Source organism: Tympanuchus pallidicinctus, unplaced genomic scaffold (assembly GCF_026119805.1).
Source record: "Tympanuchus pallidicinctus isolate F22 unplaced genomic scaffold, pur_lepc_1.0 scaffold3, whole genome shotgun sequence".
Taxonomy (NCBI): domain Eukaryota; kingdom Metazoa; phylum Chordata; class Aves; order Galliformes; family Phasianidae; genus Tympanuchus; species Tympanuchus pallidicinctus.
Window position 1 is genome coordinate 100,554,376 of NW_026294747.1, and position 21,078 is coordinate 100,575,453.

The 21,078-nt window shown below is 45.9% G+C and overlaps 1 protein-coding gene and 1 long non-coding RNA gene across 13 annotated transcripts in view; one reads left to right on the forward strand and one right to left on the reverse strand.

Annotated features, from left to right (window-relative positions):
• TMEM108 (transmembrane protein 108) overlaps nucleotides 1-18,792 on the forward strand; it is a 154,071-nt gene extending 135,279 nt beyond the window's left edge. For 5 of the 6 annotated variants that reach the window (XM_052694179.1, XM_052694180.1, XM_052694178.1 and 2 more), the window contains 3 exons: nucleotides 8,521-9,633; nucleotides 16,830-16,984; nucleotides 18,458-18,792. In XM_052694179.1, the coding sequence (XP_052550139.1) occupies nucleotides 8,521-9,633; nucleotides 16,830-16,984; nucleotides 18,458-18,580 (1,391 nt within the window). In that variant the 3' untranslated portion in view covers nucleotides 18,581-18,792. Of the gene's footprint in view, nucleotides 1-2,254; nucleotides 2,653-8,520; nucleotides 9,634-16,829; nucleotides 16,985-18,457 lie in introns of those variants that run through there. The other variant, XM_052694182.1, reaches the window with a different exon arrangement.
• The window catches only part of LOC128086040 (uncharacterized), a 52,564-nt gene that overhangs the window by 13,949 nt on the left and 17,537 nt on the right, over nucleotides 1-21,078 (reverse strand). The gene's annotated exons all lie outside the window — the stretch shown is intronic.

Here is a 21,078-nt window from a genome sequence, read left to right on the forward strand (position 1 = left end):
TCATGCCGATGAGGTGCTGCTCTCTAAGGCTGTGTCCTGTGTACAGAAGCTGTTTATGAATGTCCAAAGTGGTAAAACTTCCTCTGCTGGAAAGTATCACAATACATAGACTGTGTTTTACCTTTTCAGACACCACTTTTATTTAATCCCTTTATTTTTCTGAACAAATCCTCTTTTTGCTTCGTGACGATGCCATCTAAGTAGATAGAGGGATGATTAATTTCACCTAACATTCATCATCTGGAAGGTGGATATCTAGTTAAGGTTTATCATCTCCATAGGACCCCTTTTCATCAGGGTAAGAGAGAGCACCTCTAGGGTGCAGGTCAACCTGTGGCAGCACAGAGATACTTCATGATGAGGTGAATTGCCTGCCAGAGCCACGGCTACCTCAGGCATCTAACTTTGGCATAGTGAGGTTACTCACTGCTTTGGGAAGCTGTCAGAAACCATTGCTAAGATGGCTCTAAATCCTCTTTTCCCCCTTTTTATTGCTGGTTGTGAAATGGATACCCTTGCTTGAGTCAGCATCCATGACATCAACTACATCCTCTCTTTGGCAAGATCCTATTTTAAGCTTTTCATCAGAGGCCTTGGCTATTTGTGTCATTGTCAAAACTCTTCAGAAGGTCCGGTGACATTGATGGTAGGTCTCTCAGAAGCCAGAGGTTCTGCAGCAACATAAATAGGATCAGCAGCACTAAGTGCAGGTGAAAGAGAAGCCAGCTGCACATCCTTTCTGTCTCCCTTGGCAACAGCATCCTGCCAACAAAAACTGCTGCCAAGCAAAGGCTGCAAAGGAAGGGATGTGCATTTGCAAACCTGGGGCTGGACAAGCTTTGTGTGAAGGGGAAGCTGTCAGAGTGGGGAAGACCTGTGTGCTTTTAACATTATTTTCGATTTGTTCTGTGTGGTTTTGGACAAGGGAATGCACAGGGCGCCTGTCCTTGTGAGCAGTTTTCATGTGAAATTCCAAATGACAATCTGCAATTTTGAGCCATATGTTTCCATCCATGACAACACACAGGGAAGAAGTCTGTGCTGAGTTACTGCTTACAGATGTGGCAAATCCTCCAGCAAAGGTTAAAATACATGGCACAGCTCTCCTGTTACACCAGCTGCAGCTTCATGCTCAATCATTGTTTCAGCAGCAAGCTCTTAATAACCCTGAGTTCCAGAAACTGCTAAACAAGCTGATATTTGTAAAGAGAATTTTTTCTATAATGCACTGAGTATCTTTATTTAGAGGAACCTTCAGACTGGCAGCCTTAGGGATGAAAAGTGAACTGCAAATGGCAGGGAGAAAAGGAACGTCAGCACACGAGCACAGAAATGCAAAGCAGATCTGAGATTAATGTTTGTACTCCATCACTGCACATCACTCCTCCATGAAATAATCGTGGTTGTGAAAATACTCTGTGTGTAAATAGGGGAAAAATACACTTGTGATATGGTATATGCACCTGCCCAGATTTCCTCGTAGGGACTGTATGCTCCTAAAGTCACCGCTGGGGTCACACTCTGAGGTCCTGTTGCTGTTGGCACTGCCAAACCTCAAACCCGTTGTCGTGGTGTCACTCCTTTGTGAACCCATATGATAAGAGAGAAGGGAGAACTGGCTTTGCTTAATAGCAAAATATTAGGGACAAATTCTGTGAGGTCCCATGTAACAAATTGCTTGGGCTGTTTGAGTGTGATGGGGACTTTGAATCAAAGACTGAGGAGCAGGGATTACTGGGGGATTTCCAGCAGCCCCCAACTTGTTGCACTCAGCATTTGCCCATGCCTTCTCAGGAATTTGGATGAACGGGGCACCTTTCTGTGTTCTTTGGGCTGTGTGTAATTCCAGACAGTCAGCTGTGCCAGAGCAGAAGGTGGGCAGGATTATGACTTTAAGAATCACAGGATTTGTGGACTTATTTGATAGGTACAAAGTAGAAACTACCCATTCATCACTGAGGAATGGAAATATCATAAAATATAGAACATGTATTTTGATGGCAAAGAAGGAGAGAAGAGGATCCCTATTTCATTCCACGTATTTTCCTCTGACAGGATTATTAATACCATTAGAGAGAATTGAACGGAGTGGAAAATCTGGTGGGGGTGTAGAAGCAGGAGGTGGATCTGTAAATCCATCCAGACACAAAAAGCTCACTGCTGCACTGGAGGGAGGGCACTCTGCCTCGAAAGAGGGAAGGAGCAGTCTCACAAGGACGTGCAGCTGGGGTGCTTGTTGCTGTTTTGTTCCCAGAGAACGAGAACTGCCAGCAATCCTCTGGCGTCTGAATAGACCCGTGTCAGACAAACTGTATCTGGACTTGATGGGGAACCAAGCTGGAATACCAAGCAGCCCTTCGATCTGCTTGCAGAGAGAGGGGGACTGGCTCCGTAAGTGATCTTTGCAGTTCCAAAGGTACTCATAAAGGAGCGAGCTCTCTCGCTGCACAGCCCTGCAAGACACGCCTGCCTGGGCTGTCTCTGTCCTCATTCCTCCAAACCAGTTCCAACAATAACAGCAACTCCTGCCTGCAGCTGCCTCGTTAGGGAGAAGATGTATTTTTCCTTTCTCTACTGAGCGATGAAGCTTCCAAATCTGTGTGATGTGAGAAGGTGAGGATGTCTGCTGACAAGTCCAAATGATATTTTCAGGTGAGTGATTATCTTGAGCAGCTGGAGTCATGTTCTTTCTTTCTATTATCCTCCCCTCAATAATTATCATTGTCCGGGGTTGTCAGTGAGCCTTTTTGGGAGGATCAACAGCTTGGATGTCTGTATGTATTTAGATAAATAGGAGATCAAAAGCATTTCTAAGACACGGATACCCATGCTATCTGAGAGTTGTCAGTGCAGGAGGGGAATGAACGGAGAGATGCCTGCTCTGTAACTGCATGAGGCTGTAGTGTTTGTATCACTCATTGTGGAGATGCCTGGAGGATCAGAAATGAGTTATTATTTGCGGAGTCAGTCTCTTGAAATCTCTGATGGAAATTCACCTTAGGAACAATAATGGTGTTCAGCACTGTTTTTGTGTTCTTAAAGGACCGTGACATACTTGCTACATGAAAACCATAGCTACCATTAATGTTGTTTCACAGGGAATGTCAGTGAGCACTGTTTAATTGGTGTTTATACATGTGATTTCCAGAGCTTCTGCTGATGCTGTGCTACATTACTGCAAATAGAGCTGTTACTCCATGTGCCTCATTCTGTACATTTATCAAATACTTTGGGTACTGAAGTTGGGCTTGATCGCACTGTCTCATGCTTACAAGGGAAAGCAGACAATAACTTGTAAGTTAATACGTGTGAGTGCTGGCCTGACAGCCACTGATAGGCAGAGAAGAGAAATTTTCTATGCAGAGTAACCTACTTTTCTTCCCTCGGTTCCTCCACCAGTTGTAGGGATGACATTTGCTTAACTCTTTGTTTGTACAGCGGCTGCTGCACTGTGTGTGAAAATCACACTGCTTTGAAAGACTGCAAAGAAAATGATCATAACAAAAATAAATCATATGCACTTTCTATGCAGTTTCCACCTATTAACGATCCATTTTGCTGCCTATAATGTTTTGGGTTTGCGGAGAGCTGCGTGATATGTTAATTGTGTTGGGAAGAAAGCTTTCTCTGCAACAATAATGTTGCTGGTGCTCTGAGCAGGCTTTGCAAGACCCTCACCATCACTACGTATGGTGAGGTGGTCAGAAGCACGGGGAGTTCCAGATCCTGCACACTGCCCACGTGCGTCCTGGCCCCAGGATCCGTGGATAATGGGTCCTTTGTAAAGCTGCTCCCTGTGTCTCTTTTGCCCACGGCAGTGTGAAATAATGACTCCAGCAGTACGTATCTGCACAGAAAGCTCTCCTGACTTCCTAGAGGAAAAATGTTTGCCAAGTGCTGCTCAGGGTGGCTTTATCTGTCTTGCTGCGAGGCCTGAGGTAGCAGAGGCCAGAAAGGGTCAAGCGCCAGATTGAGCCCTTTGTGCATATTCATTGGCTGTAGAAAATGCGAATGTGCAGCTCAAAAGTTTCCACTGTGTCTTCAGCAATTAGAGCTTGGTCCAAAGCTTGCTAAAGCCATTGGGAACCTTTCCATGGGGCTCAGATCATGAGTTATATAAGTTTGTGTTGTTTAGCGGCGGTGCCCCAGGGAGGCTGAATGCGAGAGCTGACCTGGCAGCTGCACACACGGCTGCCATCCCATGCAGAATGGTGGCACACAGTGTGCCCACAGAACAGCCAGTGCAGCACCGAGAGGTACTAACTCCCACCTGAAACCAGGACCTCATTCTGGCAAGGACTGCTGAGGTCTTGAGATAAAATGGTGAAAGAACTTGAGCTGCTGGGGCCCAAGTTGCTTCATTTTTCTGATTCAGAGAAACTCAGCTCTGGCTCCTATCTCTAAATGGCATTTAGCTTCCTTGATATTGCTGAGGACATCAACTCCAGTCTTTTTAAAAATTGCTGTTGTTGGAGCTTCTTCATTTTTCTGATGTGCAAAACTGTACACATCATTTCTGGACTCATCCTGTGAGAATACGATGGGAAGAAGCACTGCAGTAAGGTCCTGTTGAGACTGGAACCATTGCACCATGTTGTCAATAAAGGTTTTTATGGCTAAACACACACTGATCCTCTCTGTACGCTTTACTGTCACTCTGCTGTGCTTCATCCTTGAGTCCATTTATTTTGTACTTAACGTTCAATTCTTGGTACTGTATGCAAAAACACGGGATGGCACAGTTCAGGCTGCTGAGACATTAGGCCATTGAACCTTCTCATCAGGGTTGAATGGTTTTAATGCAGTCATAAATTTGGACTCCAAAAGTGGGAATTTGACATGCAGCATTTAAAAGTCAAACCACTATGACCCCTCTTGAGCATGAGCTCCTCCTATAACTTAGAAATGGCCCTTCCTGAAAAAAAAAAAAAAAAAAAAAAAAAAAAAAAAACTAGTGATGTGATTTGGCCTTTGAAAATATAATTATTAATTATTTTTTGCTATAACGTACTTATATCAGTCTTTATTGCCATGATGGCAACATATAGAAAGGGCTGCCAGTTCTTACCTCAAAGAGCTTGTGTCCTAAGGTCAGACCGAGGAGTCTCCAGCAGCCGGGACTGAAGGATTTTGGCAAAGGCTGCAGAACTGGGCTTTGAGCTGACCAAGACCATCTGCCTATGTACTGTATCATCTGGGATGTCATCGCTTTGGCCATGACAACTTTATACCAACCAGTAGGTTTCATTTCAGTGGTAATCTGCTCGTGGCTAAGCTGGGGGCCCGATCCTTAGTGCAGGGGCATTTGAGACGCAGAGCAAGGTTGGGAAGGGAGGAAGTCTGGAGGGTTTGGTTAAGCCCCTTTCTGTGATGAATGCTTTGGTAGAGAAATTCAGTAAACCATTTTCCTGGGCTCAGGCCACAGTTGCCAAACAGGCAAGTTTGACATCAGGGACCATAATAATATTCCCTTTGTATCTTCAAGTAATCCAAGCCAGAGCTCTGGGCACCCAGGCAACTGCAAGTCCCAGCAGCCCATGCTTAGATGTCCCTGCATGGATGGCGCTGAACATACGGATTCCAACTTCACTTTTGCTTTCCAATTGGCTGTTTATCAATTAGAATGCCAGTTCTGCTTAAAAGGACCAGCAGAGCCCACTGTGAAGTCATTATTACCAGCTGGTTTTCCCTAAATATACAGCACCAGCTATTTTTACAATGATCTACCAAGCCAAATATGTTTTCAGTAGTTATGGACACACATTAGCTCTGGTTGTCTCTGAGAGAGTTACTACTGCCTGCTAATCCAAGTATAAAAATGTCCTACAGAGCTGCAGCTGATGGGGCCGTGGAGGTCCTGCAGGGACTGTTAAAGGGAGGCCAGCAGACAAGCAGAAGCTGACTGTCACAGCCTGAGAGAGCCAAATGTTATCAGTGTTATTTTTTATTGTCAAATAAGTGGCTTATGACAGAGTAGCATTTCCTTTGAATAGTTACTAACATTTTACAAGTCTTATAAAGGTACTAGCTAAGTGTATGTGGCTTCCCAGGCCTGATGCATGGCGGCCTGCTACCACAACAGGCTGCCCCTGAGAGATCATAAATACTCGCAGCTGCAGGCTTCTGATTTATCTGCATTTCAAGTGGTAGGGATGGATAGTAGGCTTTTAGCCAAAGATGAGGGTTGCTGACCTCAGGGCACAGCATGCAGAAGAGGTGACTATTTCCTTGTTAGCTGAGGAATATCCTGCAGAAAATAAAAAAGCATTAATCCAATACGGAGGTTTTTCTCTGTGTGAGGTGTGAAAGAAAGTAGCTGCACAAAGACTGCCGTAATCCTTGCAATCTCGTGTGTCCTGAGATCTGCCAGTGCCCTGTGTCATCTGTGCCCAGAACAGCAGGCCTAAGGTTTCCTGAAACATTATTTCCACACACCAAACCCAAAATAATTTTTCATCCTTTCCTCTTCGTATTTGTTCTGTAGCAGCAACTTGTCTTGGCATGCAATACGAGCCATATGGACACAGAAATATCTGCTTTGACCTTGACCTCAGAGTGAGCGCTGCCAAAAATGTGAAGATGACTCCTGCCTTTCATTTCCAAAAGTGATGCTCCACGAATACACCACAGTCTGATCTTTGGGTTGCACTTCAATGTACAGAATATGTTTTTCTCCTTGACTAGGCATTCTTTTATGAGCATATTGTCTGTGATAGGCTAGGAATTTTGAAGCAGTATCCCCAAGGATCACTTACTCGACAGGCATTTATTTCAGAAATAAAAAAAATATGAGCTAATTTTAGCATCAGGTATTGAGAAAGTGCACTGCTTGTAAGTGGCTCTCACTGCACTATTGAGTTCTTTGAAGTGTTCAGATCTTCAGGATGCCCTGCAAAGGAGCGGGAGGCAACTGTGGCAAGGTGAGGTGAATTTTGGTGGTTGTAGAGCTCTGTGCTGTTCTGCTTCAGAAATGATGGTTGGTGATCAAAGCATCGCTCTTAGCTGGATGAGAGGGATAAGTACTGCTCCTTCGGTGAGTTTCTGCTACGTGTATTGAGTCAGAATACACACATTTCATGGCATTTGCCTCTGGCTAAGCCTTCAGACCCAGTGGGCACCTAATCAGAGATTGCCCCATTCCCATTTCGAATGTTCTGCTGGTGCCCACTGCAGATATTCCCTTGTAAGGTAGAAGTAAATGGCATATCAACACTGACAGGGAGAGCTGGCAAACCTGGAGGCACAGAGGGTGGGGAATGTGCAGGCAGGCACTCTACAGTCTTGTCTGGAAGATCCTTACCCTGTTTGGGGTCCTGCAGTTCTGGTGAACTTATTTCCCTGTTTTTTTTAAGACAGTGTCACCTTTCCCCTTGAGATCCTGGGCAGAAATTCACACTAGTAGTGTGCTAATGGTGCCATCTGATGATGCTCAGTGGACTGTGCAAAACAGACTGATCCCTTGTGCAGAGTGGGCAGAGGTCTGCATGACACTTGGCAGTTTCCACATATGGAAATGGTGACATGTGATTGATGTGGTCCCTGCAGGTCACACTAACTCAGAGCATGTTAGCCCTGCGTCCTGGAGAGCCTTATGCTATTGCAGCTGCCCATGTCCATTAACTGGACTCTGAATAGATGTAAGAATTGATGTTCCCAGTGGCGTGAATCTGGCACCTCATGAAACAACGTGCTCTAAAGAGGGAGGTGGGAGGCAAATCTCACTGAATCAAATCCCACAGCACTTATAAGTATAGAACAGGACCCAAACAAAAATTTGTGAGTATCTGAAAAGGGGCAGTTGTATTAGATGGTTAGATCCTCAGTAATCACATGGCTTTTTAAAATGTCTTTGTTAGTTACATTTTCTTGTTTATTTTTGACGTTTGTGGATTTTCCACATCTCATACTCTGAGATCAGAGATGAGATTTCCCAAGTTTCTAAGGGTGCATCATAAGCTAGGAAGTCCATTCATAGCACGTCCCTTCTTGACCTAATTTTCAGTGAGGGCTAAGCAGCTGCTCTCTCAAGAACAGATTGTGTAATGGCATCCAAGACTGGAGGCAGCCAACTTTAGGATTTTGCAGCCAAAATAATGAGCAGACTAAGGTTCCCCATCATGATATGGCCATTCATCTGGAGGCCTTTGGCCAAAACAAAAATGAAAATATCTTTTGTTTCTACCACTGAAGAGTAGGATGCTTTGTATCTTCTTCATGGGGGTCGCCTACAGGTATGTATGATGCTTTAAAATACCCACATGGCAAGCCCCTTTCTTCCTTCACCAGAGATTCTGTGCAGCCTTCTCCTTCCCATCTCACTACTCCCAAACAGCCACTGCAGATCTATTTCTCTTCCAATTCCCAGAGGCACTAACTCTTCTTTTCCAGGGCACAAGGAAGGTAGGCTTTCCTGCCAGCTTGGTTGTCATCTGGGAGGAGCAAAGCACAAGCACACAGCCACGCTGTCCTCCATCTTCTTGTCCCTCCCCTGAGTCTCACCCTTCCTGTTTCTTCCTCCAGGTGTTCTACTGATCTTGGCACTGACGGAAGAGCTGGTGTTTTCTGTTCAGGTACTGTCTCCTGCTGTATCCTCCTCTCAGGGCCTCCTGATGGACACTACCACTGTCACAGCCATGGGAACGACGCCTCGCCACAAGGACCGCCACACGGCAGAGCCCGTCCCCACCTCCGCTCGCGCCGTCCCCCATCCTGTCAGCCTGGCAGGGAGCGAAGCTTCCACTGCTCAAACGCAGGCGAGCAGCCCTCGTGTTGGTGAAAAGGAAACGTATCATTTGTATAACCAGAGTGCTTTGTACTCAGGACAGACTCGCCCCAAAGGGAAAATATTCCAGATTTTCAAAGGCAACTTCACAGAGTCTTCAGAACCTTACCTAAAGACAACCCTGCACTCTCCCTTCCCTACTCTGAGGAGCCCTTTCACAGACCATCCCTTTCAGTCCCAGACCGCAACCTCCAGCGACCCCAATGGCACAGGGTTGGCCAGAACTACGCCCTCAGACCTTTCTCCCCACCCTGACACCTCGGGAAGCCTTAGGGAAGCAGAGCAAGGGAACGGGGCCGAGCGAGTTGTGCAGAATGCAGAGTTTGCCACCACAACTGCTGGACCGCCAGCTGATCCCGAAGCAGTGTCGGTGCCTTTTAAACCCACCCACTATGGTGTATGGGATATGCTGAGCAAAAACAACTCTTGGGTAACCTTGAATCTCAGTACAAATGTCCCCTTGTTTTCTGGCCCTGGAACTGCACCAGCAGCAGCCGGTCACTCAGTCCAGCCCAGCTTTGATGTCAACATCTCCTCCCTGGCAGTGGGGGACCTCGAGAGCACTGCTCCAACACAGCAGGGCCTGGTGACGAACACGACCTCACTGGGCAGCACTGTCTCCACCATGCCTGCCACGGGGTCGTCCAGCTCCATGTCCACTGCTGGTTCCACCGCGACTGGAAACTTCCTCAACAGGCTGGTTCCTGCTGGGACCTGGAAACCTGGGGTGCAGGGAAATATCTCCCATGTCACTGAGGGAGACAAGCCCCAGCACAGAGCTACTATCTGTCTCAGCAAGATGGACATTGCCTGGATCATTCTGGCCATCAGCGTACCGATATCCTCATGTTGTAAGTTAACTGCTGCTTTATTTCTCTTTCTTTCTCGCATTCTTTGGAATTTGGGTTTCGAGCCATTCATGGTGAGTTGAAGAGCCAACAGTGTCAGGATAGACTGAGATAGATGAGAAGAAGTCACCAGACTTGTTCTAACTTGTTCACTGACCAAAGTGCATGTGGAGAGCAGCTCCAAGTGCAGGAGTATAATGCTTACACACAAAGCATACTTTCTGTGATGCTGTTAGAAATCACATAGTCTTTGGGGGCTCTCCGCATGAGGGTATAAGGCAAAGGCTGAACAACTGTAGAAGGCAAAGCAGTTTTACTTCAAAATGTTTGAGTTGGTGACCAAAAATCGTGCAACTGTTTGATTTATTGAGTGCTACATTCTGCCCAGGAACTGGTTTTTAAAAGCCCACTGCTAACCCAAAAGATTGATGATAATTACTATGACTGGTACCTTAGGGAACTACAGCTTTACCTGTGCAATGAAATATTTAACTGCAAGCAGTTTGTGAACCATCAGTTTTAAAGTCACATCATTCTGATAACCAGTTCGTTATTTCCCTCCATTTTAATTCTGTCTGACCTGGAACTGCCTCAGCAGCAGGAAGCATTTGAAGTGCTGGCTTCCAGACCACAGGAATCAGACACCTGAGGGACCAGCATCAGTTAGTGTCCAGAGCTGGCTTAGGGTCTCATCATTTGTCTCAGCAGCAGCAAAAAAAAAAAAAAAAAAAAGTTGTTGAACAGTGTGAAAGCTTGAGTGGGCACTGTTGTGTCCCCTACCTAGCAAAGTTGTTTCAGCAATGTAGGACAATATAGTCTCTGGTATTTCACTCTTTGGAGCCAAGGAAAAGACACTCAGTGTGCTATGGGATGTGGTTACACTGATCTGTTTGGAGAAGCATTTCCCAGCCTTTGCTGCCCGTGGAAAAATGAAAGGGCAGCTGCCAGCAATAGTGAGCATTAATCCTGTTATTTACAGCTATGAGTGGTGCTGAGTTCATGGTTAGATGTGTTGACTGAGTCAGTCTTACTCAGAGCATTCTCCTTCCCAAAGGGGGAGTGCTGTCCTCACCTGGCACCTCTCTGAGCCACTTTCAGGTTGCTCATGTGGTCAGAAATATTCACTTTGCTCTTTGCGCACATAGTGGGCTGAGTCAGCTCCCTGCAGGTCAATAAGCACAAGATCTGGAGCAGACAAGCTGCAGGGTGCACACCTGGAAAGGAAGCAGGACCAATACTCTTGGCAGCTGAGAATTATTGGATTGGCTCAGCATACCTGTTAAGCTTGTGCCCCTGGGGCCATCAGTCCTGCTATTGCCAACGTGGTTAAAACCACTGGTCAAAACAAGGCTTAAATCTAAAAGACTGACAATCAAAACAAAGTGAAACAAAAGCACAAGTGTGCATGTATACTTCTATGGAGAATGAGATACAGAAGAGAACGTGGGTTATAGTAAGTACAGCATGAAAATAAGAAGCAATATTTGATGACCTAATGAACAGTGCTTTGTCTATCAATCACTAGAGATAGAGGATAAATAAATTCTTCCCTTCACTATGTTTGAGGCCAGTATTGAAAAAGAAAGTTGCAAGTAGAAACTTGAAAAGAAAGTTGCTGAGTAGAGTGCATCCAAATGCAAAATGCAGCACAAGCAGAGGAAGCATGACCAGTGTGCCCATTGGTGTATGTGCCTTCTTGTATTGTGCCTTATATAAGCCACTAACTCAGGATAGGTATTAATAATACGATTAAGTGTCTGACAGCATGATTTCTAACCTACTGCTCATTATATGGTGAGAACTTTTCTTCTTATTGTATGTGTCATAAATGGTGTGTGTTTGTATGGCTGCATCTATCCTGCTTCTTGTACTTGAAAGCTATAGTTTAGAACAGGTAATTGTTGTTTTGCCAGTTACCTACACCAGCTGTAATGCAACTGAGTTTTTACACCATCCAGATACCGAAGTTGTGCTTTCAAGAACAAATTTCTGGGTCTTCAGTGGGACTCTCGTTTTAAAATCTGGGGATGCTCAGAGCTAAAATGCGTGGTAGACAGGCACGTAAACATTTTCTGTGGCATACAGTGCACATACAGCATACAGCGCAGTGTTCAGCACACGGTGTGCAGCAGTGCCAGCGAAGGGGACTGCCGCCACCTCCAGGGCACAGAGCTCACAGCCGAAGAAACAGCCGTGCTGCGATCGCTCCTCACTTCTGCTTTGGATGCTAAGAGACAGATAAGAGACAAAGCCCTTTGGGTTTCGTGTCTTCTTCAAGGAAGTGAAGTGTTTTAAGTGAGAGGTCTTCACAGCTGTGGTGAGCATGGGCTGAGAAGACACTGTCCTCCTGCCTTGGGATGCTGCCCAGAGGAAGTGTTAAGGGCATCGAGGCCCAGCCCTGTGCTGTTTATACCTGAGCTGCATTAAGCAGGAACAGCCTCCGCACAGCAGCCTCCTAGTCCTCATAAAGATGCATAGGTTTGAGTCCCACTGAAAAGCCTTCACATTCTAGGCAGATAAGTAATGGCTTGAGTAGGAGGGAACGTGCCACGTCTGCTGTGTGAATCTGGGGAAATCATCTCACCTTTCGGTACCTCAGTTTTGTGGTATGAATAATGAGAGTAATGTTGCTTGCTCCAGTTGAGGGCTGCAAAACTGAAGGATAGCGTATCATTATGTTCCCAGAAAAGCAAAGTGCTGTATTACACAGATACCAGTAATTTCTGCATGTCACAGCTGCAGTTAGTTTCACAGTGGCCTTCAGACAGCCTTGACCATTCTTCTGCACGTGTGTGTGCCCCTGTCTCACATGTGGCTGCAGTGCAGAGTGAGGCTCCATATGAACTTGTTTTAAAACTCACTGGCACAGTCCTTGGGCTCCCAGAACTTAGAACTCTGTAATTACAGACTGGCACAATAAAATGTTGAAGAACTGAAACCTGTAAATCAGATGCACAGAAGTCAGTTCAGTCCGTCAGTTGTGCTGATGTGAGAAAACACAAGGGAAAGGCTGAGCCTCAAATGGAGGCGTCAGCAGAACTCAAAGAATAGATGAAGATCTGCCTTGAACCCAACCCTGTGCAGTCACATTTCACACACTGTGACACTTTCAAAATCATCTCACCTACTTTCTCAGTCACTACAACTGCAAATGTTTGCTTCCCCAGTCTGAAGAATGATTCCGAGCACTGAGTCTCCTCCTCAAGGTTGAGCTCTGACCCAGCCTTAGAGACCCCTTGTCTCCAGGTGGTCACTAACAAAACCCATTGGGATACCTGCAACACAGCTGAGGTTGTAATACTGTAGACAGCCCAACTGACAGGCACGCTTTTACAGAGGTGCTTAATGATGGGCAGTTAAGATACAGTCACAGTAAATGAGAAAAAAAGGAAGAAAATCTGGATAAAATGCCACTGTAGCTATCAAGGTGAGGGTTCTCCACAAGCTGTGTTTATCTATGATTTACAGACACAGAGAAAAAAACTAACATCCCACAGTCTGAATATTTCCTGAATTTTAACTTTCAGCATTCAAGTGTGTTTAATGTGGAGCCAGAGAGTATGTGGAGGGGGTATGTAGTTATATAGGCATGGTAACGTTTATGTGAGTTAAAAGAACAGACAGAAGGCTACCAGATAACTGTAGGCAGTTAGTATAATTTCCTTATGATGCTTTATAAAGCCAGTATTGAACATGGTGTATAATCCTAGTTTATGTTTAAAAGATAAAATAAAATAAAATTGAAGTTCAGAAAGGAGCCACATGAATGATTCAGGAGCTGAGAAATTTAACATAACTCCACTTGTGAAATTACACAGTCCAGGCAAAGGCTTAAGCCCACAGGTTTGAGATGTTGCCCACACGTTTGAGACATTGCTGATGGCATAGTGGAGGCTTTTAAAACAAAAAAGGCAAAAGGAGACTGAGAAAGTGGAGCTGAAGCTGGAGGAGCTCAGCCTACAAGGGAAATGCAAGCACATTTCCATGACGGTTATTAAGTATTGAACAAACTTATTGGGAATGTGATGGAAATGCAGTCACTCCAGATCCTTAAACCAAGTGGGGCGTTTTCCTGCATCGTGTTTTGTATCTGAAATACAGCTTATGGGCAGGGGACCAAAGTTACCAGGCAAAGGTCTCCTGGTGTGCAGGTGTTGTGCAGGCGAGTGTAGATGATTGGTGTGCTTTCACCAGCCTGGAAACCTATAACAGTGTGAGAATCCCATTTCTCCTGTTTGTGGGATACATCATGTCCTGTGTTGGAGGTAAGGGACACGATCTGCTCTTGGACAAGATAGAAGCTGGTGTCAGAGCCCGAGTGCATCAGCAACTCTCAGCCCCTGAATGTGCGTGTTGACATTTCTCTCTCCAGAACAGAAGTGGGCCAGTGGATACATATTCAGAATGCTTCCAAGCTCTCTGAACAAAATTCCTCACGTTTCCTAAATGTATAGTAATCATTGTACAGGGAGCTTCAGGCTGACCCAGGGACATCACTGAGATGTCCTTCTCGTGGCACCTGGGATTAACTGCAAAATGGAGCAGCCAAAGCAAAAAGTCAGTACAGCTTCCCTGACCCCAGGAAGGATTCAGGTGAGTGTCAGAACACCAAAATTAGAACTTTCTGTGCCCAAAGGGCATCATTTTCTGAGGAAAAGTTGATATGCAGCACTGAACAGCAGCACTTTCTCATCTTTACAGGGGAATGTCGTAACAGGGATGATAGGAGGGGAATTGCAGCTAGCCTTCCTCTTCCAGCTCCCTTGTATTGTTGCTGCCATTTTTCCATCCCCAACCATCTCTGCCCTTTCTGTGTGTCATCCATTTAGCATGTCCTCGCTGACCATCGCAGCTGCCTGCCTGGAAAGAGGGTTTCTACAATAGACATAATACTAATCATGGGACTGAATAGATATCCAAGAATAAAGGTGACCTGTACACCATTCCTGTTTTTGTTCTAAGAGCTACATTAGATTCACTAAAATCAGCTGTAAGAAGGTTAGTTAATTTGAGAGAAAGAGGAGCACCCCTCTTCAAGCCCTGCTGTCCTGCTGTCCTTTCTCTCCCTCTTAAACCCCATCTCCTCTGCTTGGAAGCAGTTTAGGCAGACAGCCTTCTGCTAAAATATCTTAGATTTGAGGAAGTTTGGGAACTTATTTTCTACAGCCTTTCATCCATTTGCTTGTTTATGCGCTGAGGTTGGAGGCCAGGAGCATAATTAAGGGAGAGAGCACAGTTGCTATATGGCAAACACATCTTCACACAGCAAGGCCATTTCCTGCTGGAAGGAGCAGAGACCTCCTTCAACTTAATGTCATTGGCTTTGCAGCTCCTAAAACCTAAATCCAATCCTTCCCTGTCAGCAGCCACAATATTTTATAAGCTGTAAAACTTTGAGTTTTCAAAACATTTGCACAGAAAGTGCTTTCCTGGGGCTCTCGTCTCCTCAGGCAACTTCAGAATGGCGGCGTGCCTCAGAGAGCACCGGGAGGATGAACTGTATGTCCCACTTCACTTTCTCATCCTAACAAGCCTTCAGACTAGGCTGGGACTCAGAGCAGCCTCCTGGGCCCCAGCAAAGCATGGGGTGAAAACGCAGCCGTTGGGGAGGTCAAGCATTTCCCTAGGCAGAGAGCAGTGCTGCTGGCAAGGAGGGGGCTGCCTGCACAGGAGCTCAGCAGCACCAGTTGCTGACTGTTGCCCAGACTGGATAATAGTAAGTTTGATAATAGCCACCTTTTTTTTTAATTGTGCAAGAGATTTTTTTCCCATTAGTTTTGTAAGATGATTTATAGCATAAGCTCACCTTTCCCTTTGAATGAGACATGAACTGCCTGACTCAAACCTATTACCATTTTTTCTTGGTAGCTTATCCTTTTGTTTTAAATAGAGCTCTAGCCTTGCACTTTCGCATTGCCATTTTATGTGAATAGATGGGAGATGAAATTAGATCCATGGCATATGGGTAGCTGCAATGTTTGTCAAAACATACAAGGCAGTTCTGACCTCTCTGCAGTCTTTTCTTTCCCCAGGCTATAATTCTAATAAATAATTTTAGCTGTAGCTGAGAAAATAATATATTTTCCTGCTCCATGAATATTTTTTCCTTTTCTATCATGAGGGGTTTAGAAATTATGGAGTGAATTTACAGAATGGCATTCCCTATTTCACTGGTACAAATCAAAGTGAGTATGCACCCAGCTACCTGTCTGTCTGTATAAATCAGGTAGATTACGAGCCCAAATGTTCAATTTGTTCCACAGGTGTAAAATAAGCACACCGAGCTTTGCGTTACTCCTCCGAATAAACCCTTGTATGCACCTAAATTCTGCCTGAGCAATGGCCAGTGGGAGCAGTAAGTCTGTTAGAGTGGGTTTGCCCAGCTCTCATAAAATCGCTGAGATTACAAAACTGAATTGCAACAGAGATGATCAAAATGAGAGCAATTCCAGAAAACAGACTGGCACCACTGCCGCCATTCAGATGTAGACAGGCAGGAAAATCCCAGTTCTGGTCGGCTTGGCCCAGGGCTACCCTGGAAATGTCAGCTACACAAGGCAGGTGCCAGAGGGGATCCCCAACCCTCCTCAGTTGCTGTCTCATCCTGTACAGGACCTCTGTTCCCATGGTGGTCTCTGTTTTGGAGTGGTCACATGCTCCATGTTCTGTCTGTGAGGTACTGGGGCAGGGATCAGCAGCAGGGGCTTTGGATGTTGAGGACGTACAACTACATGCATTTGTGAATTTGGTATTTGAGCCTTGGGCCAGTATCTGTCACTGCCCTCTGCTCACAGCTGCAGGGTCTGAACATGCCAGAAACAGAAGACATCTATGCAGAAGTATCATTTGCAGTCCTCTGTCCAAGAGCGTCTGTCAGTCCCTGGCGAGGTGTTAAAATGCCATCCATTACAACACCAGAGCTTCTTCATTAGCCAGGCAGCCACATCAGAAGGTTTACAAACTCATGTCAAAAAGAAAGTGAAAACTACGTATCCTGCCAAGCCCAAAGTCTCATCTTCTTGGGCCAGATCCTGACTTAACTGTGTGGTTCCTGTTAGATTGGAGCTTGGTCTAACTGAGGGTGAACTGTATGAATGAAGGTCACCAGCTCTCTCCTTAAGTAGCTTTAAGCCATATCCCCACTACTGATGAGTCCTTCTTGAAAGGAAATAACCAACTTTTCACGTTTCTGTTAACAGCAGTTCTTCTGACAGTCTGCTGCATGAGGAGAAAGAAAAAGACATCCAACCCAGAAAACAATCTGAGCTATTGGAATAATGCTATTACCATGGACTACTTCAACAGGCATGCTGTGGAGTTACCGAGAGAGATCCAGTCCCTGGAAACATCAGAGGTACCTCACTTGCATAACTAGTGCTTGAAAACTGTAACTGAAGGCATACTGGGAGACAAGGAGAGCAAGTCATACTAATAAAGCCCTGAAAACAACTGCTTACGAGGGTGGATAGTGATAGGGCAAGGGGGAATGGTTTTAAATTGAGGCAGGGGAGGTTTAGGCTAGATATCTGGAGGAAGTTTCTCACACAGAAGGTGGTGAAGCACTGGAACAGGTTGCCCAAGGAGGCTGTGGATGCCCCATCCCTGGAGGCATTCAAATCCAGGCTGGATGTGGCTCTAGGCAGCCTGGTCTGCTGGTTGGCGACCTGCACATAGCAGGGGGTTGGAACTGGATGAGCATTTGGTCCTTTTCAACCCAGGCCATTCTATGATTCTATAATTCTATGAAATCTCTATGCATACTCAGGGAAACAGCTTTTCAGAAAGCTTAACCTCTTTCCAGCAAGTCTATCATAAGGTGCAATAAACAATAACAAATAAGCCTATAGTTTTTCAAGTGCCAGTTCAGAGAGTGAGTCCTCCAGTACATTAGTGATCCAAACATCAGCATATGGGAGTGTATAGGGCTGGCACACACTCCTCAGCTTTTCCTGAAGGGTTTTTTGTGTTTCACTATTAGTATTCCTGTATGGGCAGGTGATCCTACTGATGGAAATACTAGCTGGCCTTGGAGTCAGAAAAGAATAATTTAGCTTAGTTCAAAGGTATTTAAAACTTAGAACCAGTGAAGAGTTTGAGCTTATGCTGAAGTGATTTTCAAGAGATCAGCTGGCTAACTAACTCATTGGATTGAAATAAAAAAGTGTTCAGAAAGAAATCTCTGAGATGTGACAAGATAAGCACTCACAATCACTTCATCAATGGCACTTTGCTGGCAATCATGGAGCTCCCGCTGAAGCAGGATTCTGTTCTAGACTTAGGAAGCAGCAGCTTTCACATGATAGGACCATTCACATGGCCTCCAGTAGTGCCATGTGATCATTTTAAACTGATTGGAATGCTACTGGACTGGTAGCTTCAAGCCATCTATTCGGTTGTCTGACCTCAAAAAGTGGTGCAAATGCATCTTTCGCAAGTTAAGCCATGCTGTCAGGTGGGAATACGTCATGAAAGTGAAAAAAAAGAAAAGTGGAAGGTCAAACACTGGTTTGGTGTGTCTGATTTGTGGGTCCCCTTACTGAGAAAAAAATCAGCCTGATTATCAGCAGAATTGAGGATTGTCAGAGAAAAGAGGATTATCAGAGCAGTGAGTGCTTATCTTCACGCACGGCTCCCGCTGCCTGCAGAACTGGCTCTCTGAGGTTAGATCTCCTTTTGGAGCCCCCCGCGATTCAGGCATTTTCTGCGGGATGGGACCGAGCGCCCCAGGACAGAAGGAACAGCCCTTTTCTCACACCTGAGGGCTGCTCTGTGCGCTCCGGAGGGCGACGGTGCGACACGCTCATGCTGCTCTCTGCCCTTCTCCTAGGACCACCTCTCTGAGCCACGCTCCCCTGCCAACGGCGACTACCGCGACAGCGGGATGGTGCTCGTGAACCCCTTCTGTCAGGAAACGCTGTTTGTGGGCCACGAGCAAGTCTCTGAGATATAAGCCCACGGCCGCCCTCCTCCTGCAGTTTCATCTCTACTGTCTCCAAATTATAAATAAATATATATATTATAAATATAACCTTTGTGTAACCCTGAATTACAAGAAATGTTTTCAGCTTTTCTGTTCTTTTTCCCTCAGAATTGTCAACCCCTTTTTTATAAGTGTGGTAAAACTTTACAGAACAAACTGTGGCTTTATAAAATAAAGGTATTTCTAAGCAAAACACCTGTCGGATTGACTGCTTTCTTCCCTGTCCTTTACAGCCTGTTGCTAAATCTACTTGGCCTGAAAGAACACTGGGTAAAGCCGGTTCTGATGCAGGCAGTGTGTTTGCTATAGCATCCTGTAGTGGTTTCAGAGCAATCTGAAGTTATGTGATGTCTCTCAGCCTGGCTGTGTGTTCCTCCTTGGTGACCATCCCCTCCCTACACTGTATTGCCAGCTGGCTTAGGTCATTCCTTTAGGTTGCCAGGCTGGGATACAGGCAGAGCAGGACCAGTGTGGTCTCCAGTAGCAGCCCATGTGGCTCACATGCCTGTCATGCATCCTGTGCATGGCTCCAGTTCTGCCTGTGCACCCAGTGGGATGAGTCAGAGTCTGAATCCCACTGGGGTCTGCAAACTCAGCAGGGAAAGAGCAGGAAAGCTGGGACAGAGCAGGATGGTGAATGAACATAATACACCCATGGGGTCCGGGAGATGGGCAACCCACCTGGGTAGCAGCATTGCCCAGTGACTTTTTTATGCTATCTCTCTTAGATAGGAAGACTTGAGCTCTAGTTTTAGCTTTGAAAGTGTTTTACAAGAGCAGAGATCAGAATGGCCTTTTTTCCTGCATAAATGCCCTAACAATTACACTTTGGACATGCAGCTGCTCTTCTCCAGCCCAATGAGTCCTGAATTACTTCCCACAGAGCAGACAACCTCCAAAGAAGGCAAGTAGAGTGTCCCCTTCATAGGAAATCTCCACAGTGTTTTGGAGCAAATTGGCATTTCAGTCCTACCCAGTTAAGCACCAGATTGCAAGCTGTAATAATAGTGTGGGAATAGGAAAGGCAAATGAACCTTAAATGATGGGTTAGAAATGGGCCATTACAAGCAGAGGGTAACATGGAATGTGGAATGACTTTGCTAAATCGATGTTCTCTCTTCAAGTAAACCTGAACTGTTAACACGGGACCAATTTTTGGTTTTGCTCTGCAGATTGCCTTTCTCACTTTGCTCAGCAAGTGGAGTGGCTTCTGTCCTTTGAGGCCTCAGCCATCTCCCATCCATTTTTGGCCATTGGTCCTTGTAGAGTACTTTCTTCTTTCACTCCTGACTTCATGGAAAGTGGCTATAAGGCAGCACAGAGCTTACCCCATGCTCTGGTTGGCTGCTTTGCACCACCGGCTGCACAAGGTTATCAGCAGAAAGGTACCTCGGGCAAGGCAAGGTCAGAGCAGCATTGCTAACCACACACCTTGCTGAAGCAAGCCACATCTGGTAACAGAAAAGGGAATTCTAGCTGTGACACATCTCATCCAGCTGTACCACCTGCCAGCAGAGTCCCAGTGTCTGTGGATCCCCAGAGCAATCTGACAGATTGATTACGTGATGGCTGGAATTGCACCAAGATGCAGCTCCCTCAGGGGCTGGGGGCCATAAAGGCATCTTCACCCCTTCTTTCTCCCTGTCCCACACATGCGTTTCTTCTGTGCTGAAGCACAGATGTGGCTTCCTAAGATAACGCAATTGAAATGTTAGAGATACTGGATGTTTCCACTCGGAATCACAGAGTGATGCACTGCTTCCCTCAGAAGTTGCAGGGCAGGCAGTAAGACACAACTGTGCGTGGACAGGGACAGGCATGAAGGAAGGTGTGGGACAAGCATCATGCAGTGAGGTATCTGTGATCCTCCTGATGGAATACCAAACAGCCTCCTGCAAACTGCTGGCAGGTGACAGAGTAAAGGTTTCCTGAGCATCTTGCAAAAAGCAAAAGCAATCAGATCTTCAGCTACTGGGTATTTTGAAAAGGGGGTATAAGGGGAGAACAAGTTGGCAAAGAAACAAATCAAGTTGTCACTGGAATATACAAACTCACTGGAGGATTCCTCTCCCTTAGCCAGTCCAGTTTGCTTGGAAACCTCAGTCCACAACACTTGAGAAAGTACTCAGAGCCACATGCAGAGCTGTGAGATGCTGTGGTGTCCACAGGCTTCACACAAAGGCGCAGTGCCAACCTGACCTCCAGCAATCTCATTGTGTTTGTACTTAAAAGTCAAGCAGAGACGTGAAGGGTGCTTGCCCCTGAGCTGAGACTGCTGGGCCAGGTCTGCGTGCCCTGGGGAGGCCGAAACACTGAGAAATCCAGAAGCTGTCCATAGAATGAGGAGGGATTCAAGTCCCTGCAGCACCAAAACGTGAGCTGGGCATGGCCACGGCTCTGCAGGCGCCTCAGAGGTTGGTTTTAGTTAACTGGAAGTAATGTCTTGCTGCAGGAGGGCCTGTCTAGAG